Source organism: Sinocyclocheilus grahami, unplaced genomic scaffold, assembly GCF_001515645.1.
Source record: "Sinocyclocheilus grahami isolate Dianchi unplaced genomic scaffold, SAMN03320097.WGS_v1.1 scaffold305.1, whole genome shotgun sequence".
In the NCBI taxonomy this organism is placed as follows: domain Eukaryota; kingdom Metazoa; phylum Chordata; class Actinopteri; order Cypriniformes; family Cyprinidae; genus Sinocyclocheilus; species Sinocyclocheilus grahami.
The window spans coordinates 247,190-269,231 of NW_015505484.1; the positions used below are offsets into that span (position 1 = coordinate 247,190).

At 37.2% G+C, this 22,042-nt stretch overlaps 1 protein-coding gene across 1 annotated transcript in view; it reads right to left on the minus strand.

Moving 5' to 3' along the window:
* Window positions 1-8,387, minus strand: part of LOC107601402 (brain-specific angiogenesis inhibitor 1-associated protein 2-like) — a 38,778-nt gene extending 30,391 nt beyond the window's left edge. Inside the window, exons 1-2 of the mRNA XM_016293568.1 lie at window positions 8,261-8,387; window positions 4,345-4,431 (exon numbers count right to left, since the gene is read on the minus strand). Of these exons, the coding sequence (XP_016149054.1) occupies window positions 4,345-4,431; window positions 8,261-8,387 (214 nt within the window). The remainder of the gene's footprint in view (window positions 1-4,344; window positions 4,432-8,260) is intronic.
* Between the last annotated feature and the right edge of the window lie 13,655 nt (window positions 8,388-22,042).

The window sequence follows — 22,042 nt, forward strand, 5'->3', positions numbered from 1 at the left end:
TAGCATCTAACAATGGACAAAAGTTTTTTTCTTTTTTTTCTCTAACTTGTAACGGCTGTAACATGGTTCTCTAACTATAAAGGCTGCTGTGTAGTTTGCCCCCTGACTAAGCATTTAAAGAATTTAGGGGAAGCATTTAAATAATCCTGTGAATGCACTTAAAGAATGCAGAATCGAATCGGATCGAATTTAATTGTGAATCGAATCGAATCAAATCATTCTTAATTTGCAAAAATCGTTCTTGAATCGAATCGAAAACCTATGAATCGTGAATTGAATTGATTCGCTGTCTACCCAAAGATTCACAGCCCTAGTCAGAACACATCAACCCTAACTACTGATTTTGAATTAATTTTTTCAGTAATTTTTGATCGATTTAATGCATCCTGTTTTTATTGTTTCTATGGCTAAAAAATGATTGTTATTCAGCATGGCCTGAAAAGGCTAATAGTTTTGCATACAATGTCCCATTTATCTTCACTGTAAATTAATTTATTGAGGGGTTTAGCCTTCGGGCTATTCTCCAAACATAAAAAAATCACATGCATTGTGATGTGCCACACAGTAGCAAAGAAGCTAAGCATATAAATTCTAAATGTTTGTACTGGAAATCTGATCTGAGGCATATTTTGAGGGATTTATTTGAATAGTTTATCAAAAACGAGACCGGATGTGTTGCTGGAGCATTTCAGTTTGCACCAAGATTTGCCAGCATTAATTATTCAAACACCCCAGAGTTATTTTGTGACTACAGCGAGAGCAAGATGCTTGCAGATGCAATTAATCGTGTTTAGTCAGAGAACACAGTTGCCTTTCTGCAAATATTTGTGCTTGAGCGAGAATATCCAGGATTTAGACTAATTATCAGCATAAATGGTTGTAATTTGATGGAAAACTCCCAAAGCTAAAACTACAAATGTGAGAAGACAACGACCTACTGGTATCACACATCTATGACAACTGATACCCATATTTGGGCAGAGGGAACAGGAAGCTGTTCAGTATTCCACACACTCGTGCAGCATTGAAGAGGCAGACGAGGGAAGCTGTTTTTGTAAACACTGACATCACCAAGGAGGCATTCTGGGACTCTAAATCCACAGCACGGGCCGCATTCACATTACTCTTGCTCTCTCATTCTCTCTCTAGCGGAACTTCTCCTGTTAAGGCAAGTGTTTCATCTATTTTTAGCTCACGGCTCCCTCTCTCTCCTCGGACCGGCTGCGTTCCTGCATCAGTGCGTGGGCTGACTGCAGGTGGTGGGTGATGCGATACGCACAAGTGCTGCATTGAAGAATCACCGTGCATCTCTTCACAGCAAGAGACCGCAAGTTATTCAGAGTTGAGGATGCGATGAAGAGGATGATAACGGAAATTTATGAAATTTTTATTACTTCCGCTCATTCGATTTTATAACTGGTCACGTCCTGAGATTTGACATCATTAGAGGTGCTAATCTAGTCCTGTTTACACTTGGTATTACCATTCATCTCAGGTGATTCAAAGTGTTCAGAAGAGTTACAGTTGACACCGGGTTGTAACCATTTAATCAGTCAGGTGACATCATTTTGTAAATCAACTAGACAGTGGGTTCCTTGAATGACAAGTTGACTTATTCTTAAAGGGATATATCACCCAAAAATGAAAATTTACTCAACCTTTAAGTGAAACAAAAAGATACAAAAATTGTGAATTTGCACTTTCATTCAGCTCGTCTGCTTTTTTTATGCATTAGTCTCAATAGGCAAATTGCACATAAAATTTTGACTGAATATTTTGTTTCTGTTGGTATGAACATGCCTTCAGTGGGGTCCAATGTTGTTTAGACACCAGCGTTTTTCAAAATATCATCTATATGTGTTCTGCAGAAGAAGGAAATACTGTACATATTTGACATAAGGGCAAGAAAATGGCAGATTTTTCATTTTTGGGTGAACTATCCCTTTAAGAAAATTCTGTATATTGGGCTGGGCGGTATCTTAGGCCATGTCCACACGTACACGGGTATTTTTATAAACATGCAAAAGCATGCTATAAAGCACTGTCAAGAGCATGCCAAACCAACAGGTGGTGATATGATCTCGACCGTAAAGCCATGTTGGCCAATCAGAAGCCTGAAAAAGTTTCCAGTAGGTGGAGATAACAGCGCATGCTCCGACGTGACAAGCCAAAATCTCCGGTTTCGCTGTCTACACGATAACACTGCAACTGGAGTTTTTGAAAATCTTCACCCTGGCAGGAGTTTTCAAAAATGTTTGGTTTCAGTGAACTGGTGCTGCGTTTGCATGTAGACAAATGGCCAAACCGCATAGAAAAAGCTGCGGTTTTGAAAATACCCGCGTTTGTGTGGACAGGGCCTTAAACTGCATCTTAATCTATCAAAAAAACAGTGTGTGAGATGTGATGCGAATTGTTATGTGATGCAACGGCAAGATTAAAAAATATATTTAAAAAAAAATTTGAAAATATAAAAAATGTATATTAAAATAAATACATATAATATTATATAGTAATAAAATACAAATACAAATAAAAGAAACAGGCCTATTCCACATGCATAAGTCAACTGCACTAATAAACTAGGTTGTTGGACAACAAATCAACATCCATAAGCAATAATATAGCACAGGGACACACAAGTGCACACACACCTCAGGCATGTGAACTGTGCTAGCCATTAAGCTTCAGATCTTACATTATTAACGCACATGTAGCCGCTTTTGTGCAATATCCTTTAAAACCCTTCAGTTCATCTTAGAGACATGCTAACAAGTCCAAGAAGACAGGAACATCTTCACGTGGGGCTGACTGTGACAGGAAAAAGTATTTGACTGAGATTGTGTGACTGATTTTAAAGATTCATGGCCATCATCATGATGGTCTAAGGCCAGTAAAGCCTCCCATTTACAGAACTGCCTTCCTTATAACATACAATTATACTAAAGCCAGAAATAAGTCTGTATCAATTATTAACACTGGGCTAAGACCTCACTTAAGAGATTTATTTAAGCGTGCAGCAATTGGTTGAGTCCACATGGCTGATGCCATAGTCTACATGTGCTTAAACGCACGGACCCTCACCCACACAGTCTGCATGAGTATAAATTCATGACTCAGATTCATTCTGCAAGTTGGATAAAAGTTTCCACTTCATGCCACTGTTGTCTTGCTAGCTCTTTCAAAGTCTCTGGATCTAAATAACACTGACATTAAACACACACTTACAGAACAACAAACAAATCCTAACAAAACCTGTCACTCATAAATGAACACACACTTCTTTGTCTTGCTCATGCAAATCAATCATGTACTCACTCAGAAAGCAACCAGACAAAGGAACTGGTATGTTTTGTGGTTATAACATGCATCTGGAAAGCTTTCGGGCCATGTGAAGACAAGAACGAGACTCAGGGAAACAGAGACACATGCAACAAACTGTCAACAAGTGTAAACTTACAGCACTGTTGATTAGATACCTGTAAAATCTAGGGATGCACCAACATTTACTCCCTGGCTGATGTTTATGTTTTGGCTGTACTTCATATCCAATATATGCTGCTTCTATAATAAAAAATAAATATTATATATTTGCAGATATTGGGCCAAAATGCTGTCGATATATTGTGCATCCCTAGTAAAAGCTGCATGATAATTCTAATGCACATGTATTTGTATGTACAGGCACAGACAGATGACATGAGCATTACTGGAACAGCTGTAGAAACATAAGATAATCAATACATGCATGCACACATTAAATGCACTGTTGAGAGAGGCTGCCACACAATTTAAATATTTCAAGAACATTACTAAAGCCATTTTACGCAACAAAGATGCACGAAGGATGCCATCTGAATCGGTATATATGCTAGAAAATACATAAACTTTTATAGCATTTACACAAATCACAATTAAAAATGTATTGTTTGTTATAATGCACAGCAGAATGGCAGTTTATGGTTGTGAAAGTGCAAATCAAGTTTTTGCATATTTTACGGCAAAGGAAAAATGTATATGCATCGAGAACCATTTTATAGTCTCATCACGACTCCCTAAATCTAAATTCTAATACAGATAGATGATTTTTCATAGAGAAACACGGAAATAAGACAACAGGATAGATGAACACAATGCAACCAACCACCAATAAGCAAATGAGTGAATCTGCAGAGTGTGTATGTTTGTACAAAGATAGTGTGTGTTTTATCCAAAGATACAGTCTTAAATATGCTGTACTATGTGCTCATACATCCAAAGCCATTCACACTGAAACCATCAAGTTATTATCTTTTGCAATCCCCCTCCCAATCATAGGGGGCACTGCAGCTACAGTCTATAACTCACCAAGATCCTTAGAGCCGTGACTCTCGCTGGCCAGCTCTCCCATCCGCACCAGTGCGTCGAAGTAGCCTTTTGCTGCAAATGTCACACCTGGAAACATGGAAGCATTGGGGACATAAGAATCGGGACTGTGCTAATGTGCTAACCCGAAGCTTCCCTCAACCCACAGGTGCCGCATCTATGGAAACAGGAGTGGTGGATGGGAAAGCTTTAAGCTCTATATGTTCTATGATGGCTCGGCCAGAGAACTGGGGGAGGTGGGGGTGGAGCTTGTGATTGGTGAGCGATGAATAGCAAAAGTACTATTATTTAAAATAAAAAACAAACAAAAAAAGCTTGATGCCCTCCAAAACTTAACATTCACATCAGATAGCACATTACTGAGAGCAATCACTCATTCTGTGTGAGGTCCCACCACAGGGACAGCTGTGACTCTTCTGCATCACCATGGCAGAGAAGGGCTGGCTCACAATCAGGCTCTCTCGGAGCCAGAGGATCATGGCAGTTTAGTGAGGCGGGACAGTGCCAAGAAGCACAAAGTGTTTTAGAACTTAGGACCAGAAGGTACTGAGCAAGTGGTTAGCAAAGGTTAGCATGTTCTGCCTTGAATTCATCATTTTAAAACGGTTAAAATTAGGTAAGAAACAAACACAGCATAGATAATTTGATGCAAATATGAAAGGCTGTGAGGGACAGAAGTACATCCAATTTGTTGTAGAATCACATCTAATACTCAAATAATGTTTTTGAGAGTTTTGAAGTACGCAAACAAAGAAATGTTTTGCTTTGCACATTTGTTTCATGCATTGTTGCATTTCAAAATGCTGCAATTACAGGAAAGCTCTGTTCCAATACTGGATTACCAAGTATTGGAAAAGTAATTTTATTCTTACATTTTAGATTACATTTGTCGCCATCTAACTTTGGTATTAATCATTAAAACAATACAATTTAATAACACTGTAAAACACTGTAATCTTTAGCAAATCTCAAAATGAATATCCATTTTTTATTACAATGTACAGAAATGTTATGCCTAAATCTACTTGTAGCATTTGAAATAATTTATTTAGACAAAATATAATATCAGCCATAAAATTAAAATCGACTTGTCTGTATCAGAATGACACAATTCTGCACAAGAATTTTAATAATGGTGCATCCCTATCTATTTCATTACATAGTGAATGTACACAAGCATTGCATTCTCAGCACTGCCACATGTACTTGTGCTGTAAGATCTGCTTCTGGCCTCTGACATTTTGAATGGACTGTTGTATTCTATCCCTAACAGCCTTGTTGACATTCACATCAAATTCAATATGCCGTATGACCATCCCAATTCAAGGCAGTGGGAGTGTTTGGGTGGAGGTGGTAAGGCTACACCAATGGCAGCCCAATCACGTATGAATGTGTAGACTTATTTACAAGTGTCCGCGCAAATCCTAGGCTCAGGATAAGGTGCGTCCTGGTTGTGAGGGATTAGAGGGGGAAATCTGAGGGCTTTGGTGCTCCAGCGGTTAGGCTGAGTGGTAAGGGGTAAAGGAAAGAGAGAGGCAGCAGAAGGAAAGAGGATTACAGAGGTCTGAAAAATAGGGCAGAAAGTCTCTCCAACCATCTCTGAGGAAACATTGATCAGTCACAAGAGACAATCTGAAGTTAAAAACCACAGAGAAGCCCAATCTAGACCCAGTTATCACATTGCAAGTTTGTGTGTGATATCCTCTAGCTAAGTTGCTGACAGAAGTCTCCATTAAATATAGATATTAAAGTCTTTGGTCACTAATTATTCTTATCCTAATTATTTTTTTAACCTCCTAACCCTTTCAATCCTTCATTTTTAAGAGTCCTCCAACACTTCCAAGGAAAAGGCAAAGGAGGGGGATGCTTTAGGCTTAACAGCTGCTTATGCACAACATATCTCAACATAATAATCTACTCTAGAGCATGCAAATGGACCTCCAAAATATCTTTGTCCTCTAGTCACTGTTGGACAATTGCAGCCAATATTTCGTTTTGGACTATGACATTTTAATGATCTATTAATTTCACTATTGGTTTCTTGCATTTGCCAAGCAGCCCAAAATCTTGCAAATGCCCAGTGGCCACCATCTGCACTATTCATTAGTGGGTACTGTGGAAGGTTTCCACTTTGCTGCCTGCAAGACCTGGCATATTTACAACTCCAGCAAATCCCCATGATGGATCCTGCAACCCTTCGTAGCTGCAGCCAAGGCTGATCTGCAAGGATGGGAGCGCAAATCTCACTAGAGTTGGGTCTATTTTTAACCGTATCTATCGGACTTCACACTCTCGCACACATACACACCCTCTAGAGCGTTGGTCTTTTTCTTGTATTTTCTCCCTCATAAAATATTAGATGAAGTCTGGAATGGTGAGGAAAGTGATTGGTTCTCTGCAGTACTTGGCACAGTGAAACTCTACAGGGATTCAATGCTCATCCTAAAGCTTCTGCCTCGTCCGTGGAGCTAAACTGAACACAAGAACTCTGAACACATTATACCTTGAGATCAGACAATGCGGCAGCATTATTTACCTGAATATAACGCAAATCCCATTGGTTTAGCATCTGCTTAAAACTGTAAAACACCCTAACAATGTGTCCAAACTGATAAAAGGGACAAGTGATTTAAAAGTTCTCTTTCATATTAATCAGAATTTTCCTAACCAGCCACGATCACGACTTATCTGTTTAATCTGTCGTTGTTTTTTTCTATTTCTACGACATCCCGCCAAGTAAACCTCACCCAGAGTGAAATCTCACTGGACCGAAATACTACTCCTCATACATACAGTATTAAACATCAAATATGAATGAGGAGAGACTGTGTAAGTTTAGAATCATATTTTTTATTGGATATTAAATAACAAAAGGAAAACCGCAAAAAGCATGAAAATACTAGCTTTGTGTTCTTAGTTTTACACTAGAGTGTTCACAAAATTAGTAGAGCCTGTAGTAATTGGCTGCATTTTATGATCAATTAGGTCTCATGTCTGGTTTTCGAGTTCGGTACACAAAGATAAACTGTTTGTCGTCTTGTTGCATCGTACCTGGTTAGTTTTTTTCAAGAGTGTTACATGTTAAAAATGATACATTGTTAGTAAATTGTTATTCTCAGAATAAAGTATTGTGAAAGAAAGAGGCAATGCAGAAAAGGACATTTAATCGATGCCCTGAACACCATATACCTGTGCTACCTAGCGTTGTATTTGCCATACTCAGTCCTCCTTGTAGTGAAATATCATTCTTGTCCTGAATATACATCGTCCCTGTTCCCTTTTTCGCTCCCTCCGTGGAACTGTGTCTGCTCCCAAAGCTCTCTCTGGCCTATTTATGCCTGTCCTCTGTTCCATTTTACTCTCCCTTCCTCCCAGTGCATATTTTTGCTCTGAAACACCTACGTTCTTGTCCTTGCCCTTGCCCAGTCAACATCTCGAAAACACACATGAAGGTCCGCACACATAACAGAAATACATCATCGATTGTCATTGGTTACATGTATGTGACAGCTCTGGAGATGCAACATGCATGAACCGGATGAATGTTTAGGGGGTTTCAGGGTGCAAATGGATTTAGACATGTAACATTCTAATACATCATCACTACGAGAGAACAGGAAGTCTTCTGCCCCACAAACAAAAACATTAATTCTTAACAAACATTCAACAAACATTTAAACAACATTCTACTAGAGTTCAATGCAAGAAGTTTGAGGTTTTACATTAGCAATAACAAATCCCAGATGCTAGTCACAAAGATGTATGCAACCAAGGAGGGGCACTCTCCGTAAGCATGAATTTCAAGCAATTTCTTCTCATAAATTAAAGCAGACCTATGAAACAAGAGCTGGCTCATTGCCTGCGAGAGTGATAATGAACAAGCCACTGATGTACTCACTAGAGAGGGCCTTCTCGTAAGTCTTCCCCATGGCAACAAAGTTCCTTAAGCAAGGGTTGAACTGCTCCATGATGGACTGAAACAGAAATAGCACAGCTTTAGTCAGCACAACAGCAGCAGTCACCATTTAGCGGTCATTCTCACCACTACCAAGAACACCAATGGGACAAGCAGATAATTAAACAGGTGAACTTCTTTTTCTGTAAGTCTATATTACAAATAAAGTGTTTGTCTTTTGGGGATAGGTGTGTATATAAAGATGCAGTGCATTTGCAGATACCAAGAAAAGATGGATAGAGAGAGAAAGAGTGAGCCAGAGCTCTCACGCCCCCACCTTTCAGAACATTCTCATTAGTGGGACTTGGAGGGCATCATGCCAGCTGGGATTTGCCGTTCCTTTGTTGCTGGTGGGCACAGGATTGTGGGAGTATGTGGAGAGCTACCCACTGCCTGACTCACCTAATCCAACATTAAGAGTTGCTCTTTAAAATCTATTAATTTCTGCTGAAGCTCCTCATTGAGGAGACCTCTTCCTCTTCTTAAAAGAGCTTTGCTGGTTCATTCAGAGTAAAATCACTTGCTATATCTCGACTTGACAAATTTGTTCTGAGAACATTTTCCCCAGAGTCACGTTGTTTCTAGAGGCTTCATCACGGCTTTGAAAATAACAGGGCAGCATATAAAGGGACAGAGAAAGGGTTCAAAAAGACAGTCTAAGAAAGCTGAAGAACAGAGGATGTACAAAAAAAACCAATAAAGCATTGTACAATACAGATACTGTGGCAGCTGTGGAGAGAGAATGAAGCTATATGAATGAAAGTCTCTACTCGGTTTATCAGAATTGGAGTGGAGTTGTTTATGAACTCAATTAAGGTCGACGGTAAACTGATTGCTTGGGTATATCCCAAATCCCCCCACCCTGTGCTCCAGTTACAATGAAAGCAGGTTTCCATTGAAAATTAGGACAAAGACAGACTTCTTCCATCTGTAGGCCTATGTGTTGCTGCGATGCAAACTGAGATTCAGAGGTCTTTAGAGAACATGCAATTAATAAAAAAAACATTTAATCTGAAATTTTTTTATTTGCCAATATGAAATTAGAATATATATTATACTCTTTGTACACTATTTATACAAGTTTGTCCTCTGTGAGATTTTTGTGTTAAAAATTTTGTCAGCTTTGCAAGTCCTCAGTGTCACATAATCTTCAGCAATCATTCTAATATGCTGATTTGGTTTTCAAGAAACATTTCTTATTATTATCAATATTGAAAACAGTTGTGCTGCTTTATATATTTGTGGAAACTAAGAAACATTTTAATTCAGGATTCTGTGATGAATAGAAACTTCGAAAGAACAGCATGTATTTAGATTTTTTTTGTAACAATCGCTCCAAACTTTTGAAGAATAGTGTATATTTATAATTATTATATATACTTACGAATATACAAATGTAAGCTAAATACAATATTGATAAGCTGAATAATGAGAGCAGAAGCAGACAGGACAAGTAAATCAGCCCCAAATAAATCATTCGTAAACATCCGTGTCTTTCTTTCACTGTCACATCTTATCTAACAACATCTCAACTCACAATTATTTCTTATGTAATTCATCATCTGCTGCATGCAATCATACAGCGGAGTCTGTCCAGTGGTACTAATCTTTGTTATAAAAGCCTTATAAAGCAAAAAAGAAAATGCAGACCAACAAATAAACACCAGCAGAAGAGATGAGAAGGAAATAAAGGCATTGGAGAAATTCATGGTCGGGTGCAAACACAGCTGGCATGTTTTCATCAAGGAAGGAATTACACAAACATAGTGTGATAGATCTCACTGCACCACATTCCTGTGAGATGAAAGCACATGATCGCATTCATGAGGTGAAGTATACAACTGGTATTCATACAATGACCAGGGTGTGTTTTGCATGTCAGATTTGGTAAAACATGTATAATTTCTGCACATTTTAATGTCCACTAATGGTATCAGTATAATATCATAATGTCCCGCATAAGTGCTGTGGTTAAACATGACCAGAATGCAATGCGCTGCAAACCTTAAAATCTCATCCATTCTATATGTACATGGGAAAGACTAAAAATCACTAAGCCAATAAATTTAACCAAACTATTTTCCTCTCCCCAACAGTTTCCAGAGAGCTCTGTCCGAGAGAAATCAGCATTATGCATGAACCAGTGCCAAGCTGATGTCCACCCAACATCTAATCATTAAAAGCATTAAAAACACTCCACTGGGAAAACTCTCGTTCCTTGATTAGTCCCTCAGCAATCAATCTATGTTTAACAAGCATGAACGAGAGCAACCAAACCCCCGATTAGGTGTCATTTTCATCTCAGTGCAGCTCTGCCAGACACTAAACACAGATTACCATGTCATTTTTCAGCACTTCATTACAGACATGTTCATTAGGACATAATTAATAGTCTTAACTAATGAGCAAGATTTCATATTGATGCATATTCTATCAGCAGGACCTCGTTTAAAAACAGCAGGGGGAATTGCACGCTCCCCCTGAAATGAAGGTGCGCACACATATTACAGTATCAAGTACAGCACTAAATATGAATGGTTTTATTAGATAATGCAGGCAGTCACCGACGGAAATTTATAATTTTCCCTTTTTTATAAAATAGAGCAGAGGACCAAATGAAGGACCATTTCAGTCTGTTAAAAGATATCCAACTATATCAGCAGAAATATGCAGCCATTTATTGAACTTTACCCTTAGAATGTCTTTGTAAACTGAGTTTAATAAAAAAATAAGGAGCCTTTGAGAATATAAATGAGTCCTCGACAGATTTTCTGTATTCACATGCACACAGTTTGGCTTCGTCATGGTAATACATTGAGAAATGGGAGAACGGTAAGTGTTTGTTGAACTAGCAGGGTTGTAAACATGCTTCATTTACCACAGACATAAGGGATACATCAACACCTAAAAACTTGGTGCTACTGCATATAAACCTGCTACAACACAAACCTATGATGTGAAACTAATGCAGCTGCAGTCTCAGACAGCTTGGAAAAGATTGATGAATGTAATCAACTCTTGCATCTGTGTGTGTGTGTGTGTGTCAGTCCAATAACAATCTATGCCTCAATGTCAGGTGGTTAAACAAAAGTGCCGTTTTCATCTTTATGTCTTCAATAAGCATAATAAAACATGGTTAAAGCAGCCGTGTGGCCACTGATGTAAGTTGCAGTCTAGTAAAGACTTGCTGCTGTTCACCGTTATGTAATTCTCTTGAGTCCTACAGCTTCAGGACAATTGAGTATGGAAATGGATAATGATGATGTGTATTAATCAATGTGTCTGAATAGGTTTTCAACAGTTAACCTTCGGTTCAAAGCACTGCATTGCACTGTCAATTAATTTGATTGTTCGATGCTGGAAATTACCTGAAATTAATACACTTATTAGAATTATATACAGTGGGCCTTTGAAACTTTTGGACACTTACGTCACACTGTATGAATGTCACTGGCATAGCATTCAAACATTTTTAAAACCCCGTTGTGATTCCAAAGAAGCAAATGTGCAACTTTTTACCATTATTCTGCAAGTATATAGAGAACAACAAACTAAACGTGGGCAGGAAGTTTCACTTGCTAAATAACTACAAACTCAAGGTGACCCAGACTTGTATTTTTCCAGCTAGACATGTTTTCGCTTGTTCAGAAAGACCCCTTGCACCCTGAATCAGTGTAATTTACATATTGTAAGATAATTTAGTAAACAACACATTTCAGCTTTGTCTCACACACACACACACACACATGCTCTTTCTAAGAGATGTAAAAGCAATATGCTATCCATATACCTTCTACGTCTCATGAACAGAAACATCATGTTTTGTAAACCACATCAATTCTTGTTAATCATGCAAAACGATTCCTTAAATATACATACAGTAACAGTATACACACATAAGTATATAGTTCTTTCCAAAGATATTTAGTATGAAATTAAAATTCACCCTATGTATTTTCAAAATGCATGTTAATGATTTTATTGTGAACAATTCATACATGCACATTTTCCTTGTAATTATTCATCATAATATCATGACTTGATCTTCTGGTGTAAAGACTGGTGACATATACCTGACCTCTCCAATAATTTCACCCACTTAAACCCCGTTATCAAGAGAAATCTTGATAACACCATATTGAGCAACTATAGACCAATATCAAATCTTCCTTTTATAGGAAAGATTATTGAAAATGTAGTCTTTAATCAGCTGAACAAATACTTAAACTCAAATGGATACCTGGACAATTTTCAATCTGGTTTCCGACCGCATCACAGCATTAGTTATCATGCCACCCGCAGTTGGAATCAGCTTCCAGAAGAGATCAGATGTGCTAAAACATTAGTCACATTTAAATGCAGACTCAAAACTCATCTGTTTAGCTGTGCATTTATTGAATGAGCACTGTGCAATGTCCGAACTGATTGCACTATATTATATGTATAATCGTCTTCTTAAATTCATTTTAAACCTCTTAAATCACATTTTTTTTTTCAACGTTTTTAAATTCCTTGTTTTATTGTTGTGATTATTGTTTTTATTTTATTTTATGTAAAGCACTTTGAATTACCATTGTGTATGAAATGTGCTATACAAATAAACTTGCCTTGCCTTGCCTCTTTCTTAAAATTGACAATCTTGCAAACTCGGATTCACCTGATTGCCTCCATCCATTCAGCAATTGATTGACAGAACCAAGTCCAACCTAACATTTTTTCTTTTTCAATAATTTCACTCAGATGTATGTCACATACTGACAAAAAGATCTGTCTTTGCTTCTATTTTGTCACGACTTTAAAGGATTGGTATTTAACCACTTTCTTCATAAAAACTCCAAGCTTCAAGAAAACACTGATTCGAGATACACTACAACACTAACAACAAGAGTATTAGACTCTGATCTGGGATCTGGGGTTTCTGCAGAGGCTGCCTCCATCTTCCCGCATGGACAAAGATCTTTGCGTGTCCACTGCGGATACTGCAAGTCATTTAGTTACAGCTGTCTCACTCCTACAAGCCGCCCTGGCGCTCATCTTACCAATTTCCATTTCAGATGAGCCTGTCTGTGTGCGTGGGTTGGTGTATGTGTGCCTGTGCGAGTTCACCGTGAACATCAGCACTGCGTGCATCCCACTTCAGAGTGAGTTTGGAGAGGTGAGATGGAGAGAGAATGACTTCCTTGCCCATATATGGTTGTGTCGGAATCCCCCCCTCCCACCCCATTACTCTCTGCTACAGTGCATTCCTATTCCCTGCACGTTTGGATCATACCATCTGACTGCAGGGGGAGTTTGTGCAGCTAGAGCTTGTTCCCTTTGACTGAAGGAACACTGTGTTCCCCTCCGTCCCAACACCTTATTTCATTCACAGAAACACAGATGAGAAATGAGTGAATCACGATTTCAATTTCAGTGAAAGGAGACAAAGATGAATACGGCTGAGATGCATTTGCTGCTGCATGTGTATAATGAATGTATATAATGGGCCTGCGTGTGTGTGGGTGGGTGAGTGAGTGTGTATTACTGCACAGTTTCATCTCTCTGCTGGTGTACCCTCTCATGAGATCTCGAATGAAATGTCACAGCAAAGATTCAAGCATTTCCCAGTTATCTCCTCCTGTCTCAAACACACAAATGCGTCAAACCGTTCCCCTTCCTCTCACCTTCGATCAGTGTCTCTCATTCTACTGTATTCCTCCTCTTGCCCTCTCTAACTGTGAAAGACACCAAAATTAAAAGTAAATAAGAAAATATATTTTGCATGCCTTTTTTAGGTCCATTATGAATTTTTTCCATTGTGAGGTTTTCATGACAATTAAATTCTCCTTACTATAATGCAAAAAAACTCTTGTTATAAAAATGACTGTAATATACTGTAATATAGTCAGTAATGAAAACCATCCTGTTTATAATAATTTTAAAAAGCATGAATTAATTTCAGTTCAACAAATACTACCATGACATGCAGTTGTATTGTATATACAAATTTGTTAGATTTACTTATCAATATAATTTATTGATAAGGAATCATTATTTATTCATTATAAGTATGGTATATTATTTTATAATATTTCAAATTTTTCAGGGACTCTTTTTCCACACTTTTTTTTTGGAAGCTATATGAATAGGATTGGAAGCTATAGGCTATAAATTGTATGCAAAATATAATTTCATTTTTTCTTTTGATTTGTGCCTGAAATATGAGATGAATATTCCCAGACATTTCTTGACAATTCACATGAGATTCACTACGCTAGACTGCTACCACATCATTTGCAAGGTGAATTTGCAATTCGTGGGATGATCAAAACAAATATAGAATCTCATCGCTGTAACCTTACATGTTTGTTCATCAGGGATATTGTAATAGGTTTCTCTCATTCCTTGCCAATTCCATCCTCCGTTCTTACACTGGTACCCACTCAAACCACTCTGCCTGGCAGGCATGACAGTAGTAGGCCCTATGTTTGCCCTGCCAGTGTCTATTCATAACAGGCATGACAATTATAACAAGCAATCACATTATATCCATCATGACTGCCAAAGGACCACATTAGCTCACATTAGAGTGAAATGAGGTGGGATGGCCCAAAATATTGTCACATAAGCAGATCACCTTTGGGTTTGAGACAAAGATATCACAGCCCTGTAAATAAATGTCAAAAGAGATGCACTGAAGACATATCTAAGGACCAAAATACTAAGACATCTAAGCGTTTTGTACAATTAGATATTTTCTATCAATAAACCTGTAAGAGATACAAAATGTTATTTAAGCCATTGTTTTAATGAATTCCTTTATAATCACTCAGACTTTAGAGGCCATTAAAGTATAATGATTATAAAATAATTCATTAGAGAACACAGATGTCTCTGTTTAGTGCTTTAGGAATGTATCTGTATGATTTTTATGTGAAAGTACAAAAACATTTTGTGCCTGTGAGGACACAATAATCTGGTGTGCTGCTGGCAAAATAAAATCTTTCCCTCCTCTTTTTCTCATTCACTCACTGACATTCAAACAGCTGGCCTGCCTCTCACCTACAAATCACACAGACAACAGTGGAGTCTCTCTCTCCATCTGGGTGCACACATAAAACTCTTTAATCTGGTTACTACTAACCCTTAGCTTTAACCACAACACCACACTAACAAAAATACAATCTCATGTTACATTAGAGCACTAACTAAAAGCCGTTTGACACCAAAAATGATAACTATATTAGTGTCTACTACTGTCTATACCAACTCAAGATAATGTTCTGTTCATTATAAGCATGCACTACAGTTTTTTCGTCTTCCGCTTAAAATGCTCTTTATTGATCATTATTGTCATTCTAGTTATTGTCCTTGGTGTGAATGACACTTAATCCTATACATGGAATTACTAGACTTAACCATTTAATTTGCCATAAATGCCAGTAATTGCTTAATGGCAGGTCTGCATGTAAGGCTGCTGTAAATGAGTGCTGAAGAGAATGACAATCATACCAGGAGCACAGCATGACTCCCATCTTATTTCATAAATGATGTTATTATAATAAAATAAGAAGTACAAAAAACTGCTGAATTTAAATAAACATTTATTTTGAATTAGATAATAGTTTGAATGACAAGATCTGTTAACTGGCCAGTCAGAAATTGTTCACGCTGATCCAGATTAATTTACCTAAACATTAGCCAATGTATACAGTAGTCATTACTGGTTAGAAGTTAGAACCAGCCACATGGATTCACAGCCAATACACTGTGAAAATGTATTTTCATTGTAAAAAAAGCAACAACATAGGTCACTGTGGTTTTCAGCAAGAGTCCAGAAAGCGGGACATAAATTAATAAATAAAACATGGCATAATGAAGGAAGGTGGCACACCTTTATGTGTTTGTACCATTATGAATGCGGCCATCTGTAAGTCCCAGGTTTCTGCATAAAGTCATAAGCTTTGCCCTTTACGGAGCTGTTATCTACTTGTCTCTCTCAACTAAGAATCCCATTCCCTTTAGAGGTACACAGACAGTCAAAAACACAGATGCAAACACACAGTCCAACAGCTTTCGCCCAACATGCTGTTAAGCTACCATCTGTCTTCTATCTGACAGCTTACAGCACAAAAACAAAACAAAAAAAAAATATTTAGGACGGATTTTTAATGACATCTATATTCTTTTAAGGCTCTCCAGATGACTTGGACTAAGATGAGAGAAAAAGTTGAAACTAGGACTTGTTATATAACGCCAAAACCAGGGCGCAAGGGGACAACATACTGTGCTTTTTTAATTGCTATGAATATGAATTGGGAAATCAAAACACACTTTATGAAAGAAAAGCCAATTGACCTAACCCAAAACTCATTGCAAGTCTACAAAGAAATCCCTGTTCCGCCCTTAAAATCCACTTCATTTTATTGAGAACACACACCTGAAGACAAAACAAACACACACAGAGATAATGTTGATTTTAGAACAAGGTAAAGATCCATCAAACAAAGGAACTGCTCTGGGTGGTAACAAAATTTCGTTGTCATTAAATGTGACTTAAAGGTGATTGTTGACAGTAAAATTGTAGCAAATTAAATATAGTTTTTGCTGAACTACCCCCTCATCACCATCTGTTTGGAGGGGAAAAGGGACAAAAATATTCCTCTTTTAAGAAAATATGCATGAGCATAATTCAGTCTGATATCTACATCAACAGATGTGTGGCCCAGTAAGAGGCCAGTTCAAGCGTGGACATGTGGTCAAGGTGTGGGCAGTGCAATGTGGTACGAAGGAAACTGCCTCCAACAGATGACAATATCTTCGAGGTATGAATGTCCTACTCACCGTGGGCACACACAAAGCTGAACTCACTCACAACCCCTACGCTTCGGCAAAGGCACATTCTCACAACCAGACCGTTCGGTCTGCAAGACACTACCCACACACACACACACAGAGACAGAGGCACATGCACGTACTGACACACATACTCCATTGGCCCGTGAGACACTGCCCACACACTGGCAGATGCAGGCTGAGTCACTCGTAAGTGCAGACGGGTGGATTTGAGCTCCCAAGGTCCTGTGAGATTACTAAGCAGCTGCTAGGCGTACACACAAACATACATATCAACACACTCCCAAAATCACACATGAAGTTGGACAAAGAATTGCCAACAGATCGAGTTGCTAAACTCACAGAATTCCATTGAAAGAATGGCAGATTTCCACAAAACTGACATGCCTGTCGTTTAAGCTCTACACATGCTTTGCACCTTTCGTGTTTGTTTATTAAACAGTTCTGCTACACTTAATAGTGTACTGCATCTCTACTGAAAACATTTCAGCGAGTTCTTTGTAGATTTTTGGTTTTTAAGATTTCCCCCCCAAAATCAGTGCAGAAAATGCAACAAACATGAGCATTAAAAAGACAAAGCTGCCAGTTATATGAATATAAAACCATATTTCTCAACTAGATTTGTATAAGGACCTAGTTTTTACTTTGGACATCAAGTAGCAACCCAATACAGTACGAAAATTGTTTATCATACAAAAGTAACCACATAAAAGATTGAAATTCAATAGGCCCAACAATATGCAAAAAAGAATACTAGTTCAAATGGTTTAAGACCAGTTTATGTGGAACATGGCATCTATCAAATTTGACTACTTCCTACTAAGTAACAGATGAATTTGTGGCAAAAAAAAAAAAAATTTTAACACAAATTTTTTGGTTTGTTCACAGTGCCAATTATTGTTGATCTGTTGTAGCTCATCCATTTTGTATGCACGAATAAACAATGACATGGTCAAAATTAATTAAAACGTCACCCTTCAAAAGTATTCTGGCCAATGATTGATACTTCGGAAAAAATAAATATATATACACACACACACACACACATTATATTATATTATATATATACACTTTGGGCTAAATGGTAAGCAGTCAACTCTGTCATGGAAAGTCATAGTTTAAAGTTCATTGTTTAACTTGACTCCAAAAAAGCACTAAAAAGCATTTTAAAATATATATTATCATATATTTTCTAATATATAACAAAATTATATAACATGCATTGTGACATGATTCCTAAATGCATCTACTTTCGGAAGGCTAAATAAAGTGCTAAATAAAGAAACACACAGCATCTCCCTGACATGCTGCATCAACACTAACTGCGGTTACTGAAACCACGCCTTCTTTCTGGCGCGTTATGCTAATATTTCCACATAGTGAGGTAGATATGTGGGGGCGTGTCAGAGTCTTAACTTTGATAAAGAATATCTCTTTGGTTTTGAGACTTTAGTCTTTGCAACTTCAGGGATCTTATCTATGCACAATCAGCTTGTAACACTCCAAAGAGAAAGGAAAACTTGAAATCGCATCATATGACCCCTTTAAAACCCTAACCCTCACTAAAACAAGTCATTATCCTTTAAAATGTTCGTGTCTACAAGTTTACTGAAAAACTCATATGTTTTACTGATATATATGAGCAAAGCAAACCTATCTTTTCTTAATTTTATTCATCAGGAGGACATTACTTTAAACAAGCTATAGAAAATAATCCACAGTAATAGCTTAATTCAGTTATTAAATAGTAATTATAAATCTAAAATTAAATTTGATTTTTATGTCATTTAAATTGTGTACAGTCATGATTTCATTCATATTTTTATTCACACACAATTATTTTATTCATTACTGTAAATGACTCACTTGACGAACTGAACGGAAAACATTATTTTTTCAATCTGACGGCAGATTAACCCTCGCTCACAAACCAGACACAAGATACATTCAGTTCTTTCACAAATGAGTTTCGTTCAGGCTCAAAACAGTGACTAGTTCAGTGAAATTGTAGGTTCAACCAATGAAATTCTCCTTTACAACTTGTACTCGAATGCTATTTGTTCACGCAAAAAAGGTGTGACTTCACTGAACAACAAAAGTTTCACTTAAAAGATTCATTATTACTAGAAAGTGCGAATTAATCATATTTAATAGTTAATATTTATCTGTGGAATAATACGTATCGTGAAAACGCCATACAAAAAACTTAAATTGAAAGGAGAGGATGTTAAAACGAAATTATAAGAAAAGACAATTTACTCATCTATTAATTTCTTAATATTTTATAAACGACTTATTAGAGACATTTTTTTGTGTAAAACAATTACAAATCTATATGTAAATCAAAGGATAGATGATGTCTTTTGTTGTTTTGAGAAACATTGCTTTATGGTTGTATTCCCAGCATCATCATCACTACATCACTCTTAGTGCAACTACACTCTTAAAAATAAAGGTGCTTCACGATGCCATAGAAGAACCATTTTTAGTTCCACAAAGAACCATTCAGTCAAAGGTTCTTTAAAGAACCATCTCTTTATTACCTTTTTATAATCTCAAGAACCTTTTTTCGCCACAAAGAACCTTTTGTGAAACAGAAAGGTTCTCCTGATGTTAAAGGTTCTTTATGGAATCATTTAGACAAAAAGGTTCTTCTATGGCATCGTGAAGCACCTTTATTTTTAAGCGTGTATCACCCAAGGACTGGAGGAGGATCAGATGAGATGAGTACAGCAGTGGGCACTGCGCAATTCATGCGTGGGTCTGTGCCTGACTGTGATGTAGGCAGGGATTCCTTTATGTAGCCTATCTCTCAGCAGCTCCTACCCACACCACCAACACACAGTTCCCCTGCTGCACTCTCCCTCACTGTACTATCATATACACAGGATTGAGGGCAGACAATGTAATCATATACGACTCTACCATTGAAAAACCCACACTGATCGACCACAAAACGTATCGCCCACTGAATACTGTGAGTGTACAAGAATATTTATTCAAAATTTGGTCATATTATTTAACCCTTGTATTATGTTCTGGGTCAATTTGACCCATTTTGATTTTTGAGCTGTCGGAAATACCAGTTAACCTGTGATTTTATTCTTGATATTTTGTGACTTTTTCTCATTTACAACTGACCCTACTTTAAAACATTTTAAAGTGATTACTAAAACGTGATAGGGAAAAATATTTTTTGTGACAAAGGTCAGAACTCCTATTATGATGTATATGTTTTGAGGTGCACTCTTGTCATAAATTATTCTATTACTGTTACTACATAATTTGTAACAAACAACTGTGGTAAAATATCTATTTAGGAGTCTTAGACCTTTCCAACGATATATAGGTTGTCATGATTAGATTAGGATTTAACTGTAATATAGTATTATAGAATATAGTAATATAGAAGTAAACTTCTGCCAGCGGAACGGTAAGAGTTAAGGAGTTAAAAAATGTGGTTAAACACATTTTTAAAAATCATACTTTTTGATATTATTGATAATAAATGATAAATGATATATTTGATAATTGTTTGTACTGTGTGACAAATACTGATATTAAAATTGTTCCGTTCATACCTGATTCCTTCTCGTTTTTAATAATATGATATTTAGGGAATTGCATTGAATGCAGTTAGGGTCAATTTGACCCGCTCCATCAAAATCGTACCCAGAAATCGAACATAATACAAAGTCACATATTTATATAGCACTTTATACAACACAGATTGTTTCAAAGCAGCTTCATAGTAATGAACAGGAAAATAACAGTGTCAATGTTGGAAATTTAATCAATTCTGAAACAACTTTAATTTCAGCAAGGAGACAATAGCAGCATTATTCAGCTCAATTAATCTCATCCGATAGCCTAGTGTCAATACAGTTATCGACAATATTTTCTGAATGATAAGTCTTTTAAACTTTGTTCCAGCACACCTGCACGTCATTTTCAAATGAACCCCAAAACCTTGATTATTTAAGATTGTGTTGATTACAACTAGAGCTGATCTCCGCAGGAAGGTAGATCCAGAAGAGCAGGACTGAGCACCCCTGTTTTAAAGGTCAAGCGAGAGAGTAAACTGTATTTAATGGTTTGTGTGCTCCTTGATTGCAAAGGTCAAGAAATCCAATACAATGGACAATTTCCTTTCTTTGTTTCTTTTTCAGCCAGCTGCACATATACAACTCATAGAGGTTCCTGGCAAATGTGTAAAACATTAGAGATGCTTCCGTCTAGAGGCCACATCGATTGATTTCGCATCACAGTGGAGGTCTTATCTACTGAATCTATCAAGACCAAATGTAAAGGGTAAATAAAAAGCAACAAAGCAAAACAGAGATCAATACAGACACCTAAATCCAGCATCTCTTTAGAACAGCTGGATGTGATTAAGAGAAGCTTTCAGTGTGAAAACATGGAAAACTCACTTTAAATGTGGGATGAGGGAAGGAAATTGTAATTTAATTCAAATGAGATGACGTGAGAAACTGTTCCATATTTCAATATAGACTTTAAAGTAAAAAAAAAGAAGGATTTAAAACATAATATGTATGTATAATATTATGTAGGATATCTTCCATTTACTGTTTTTAGGAAGCTCAGTTTCTGTCTTTAACATACATTCCCTTGTTCATTGGTCAAAGTCAGTTGTCTAACAATGTAACAGTATATATATATATATATATATATATAGTAACTTCTCTCATTAGAATGATTAGCCAGTTAGCAGCTGTCTAACACACCAGCACAGCTTTGTCCTGCTCGGTCACCCGAGTTGCTTTCTTTTTCCCGAAAAGATTTCCCATGTCGATGCCGCATCCCCGCCACTATCTGTCCAGACAGGGGTGGTGTTTCTAAGATTGAGAAAATGTTAATTCCACAGGCCGC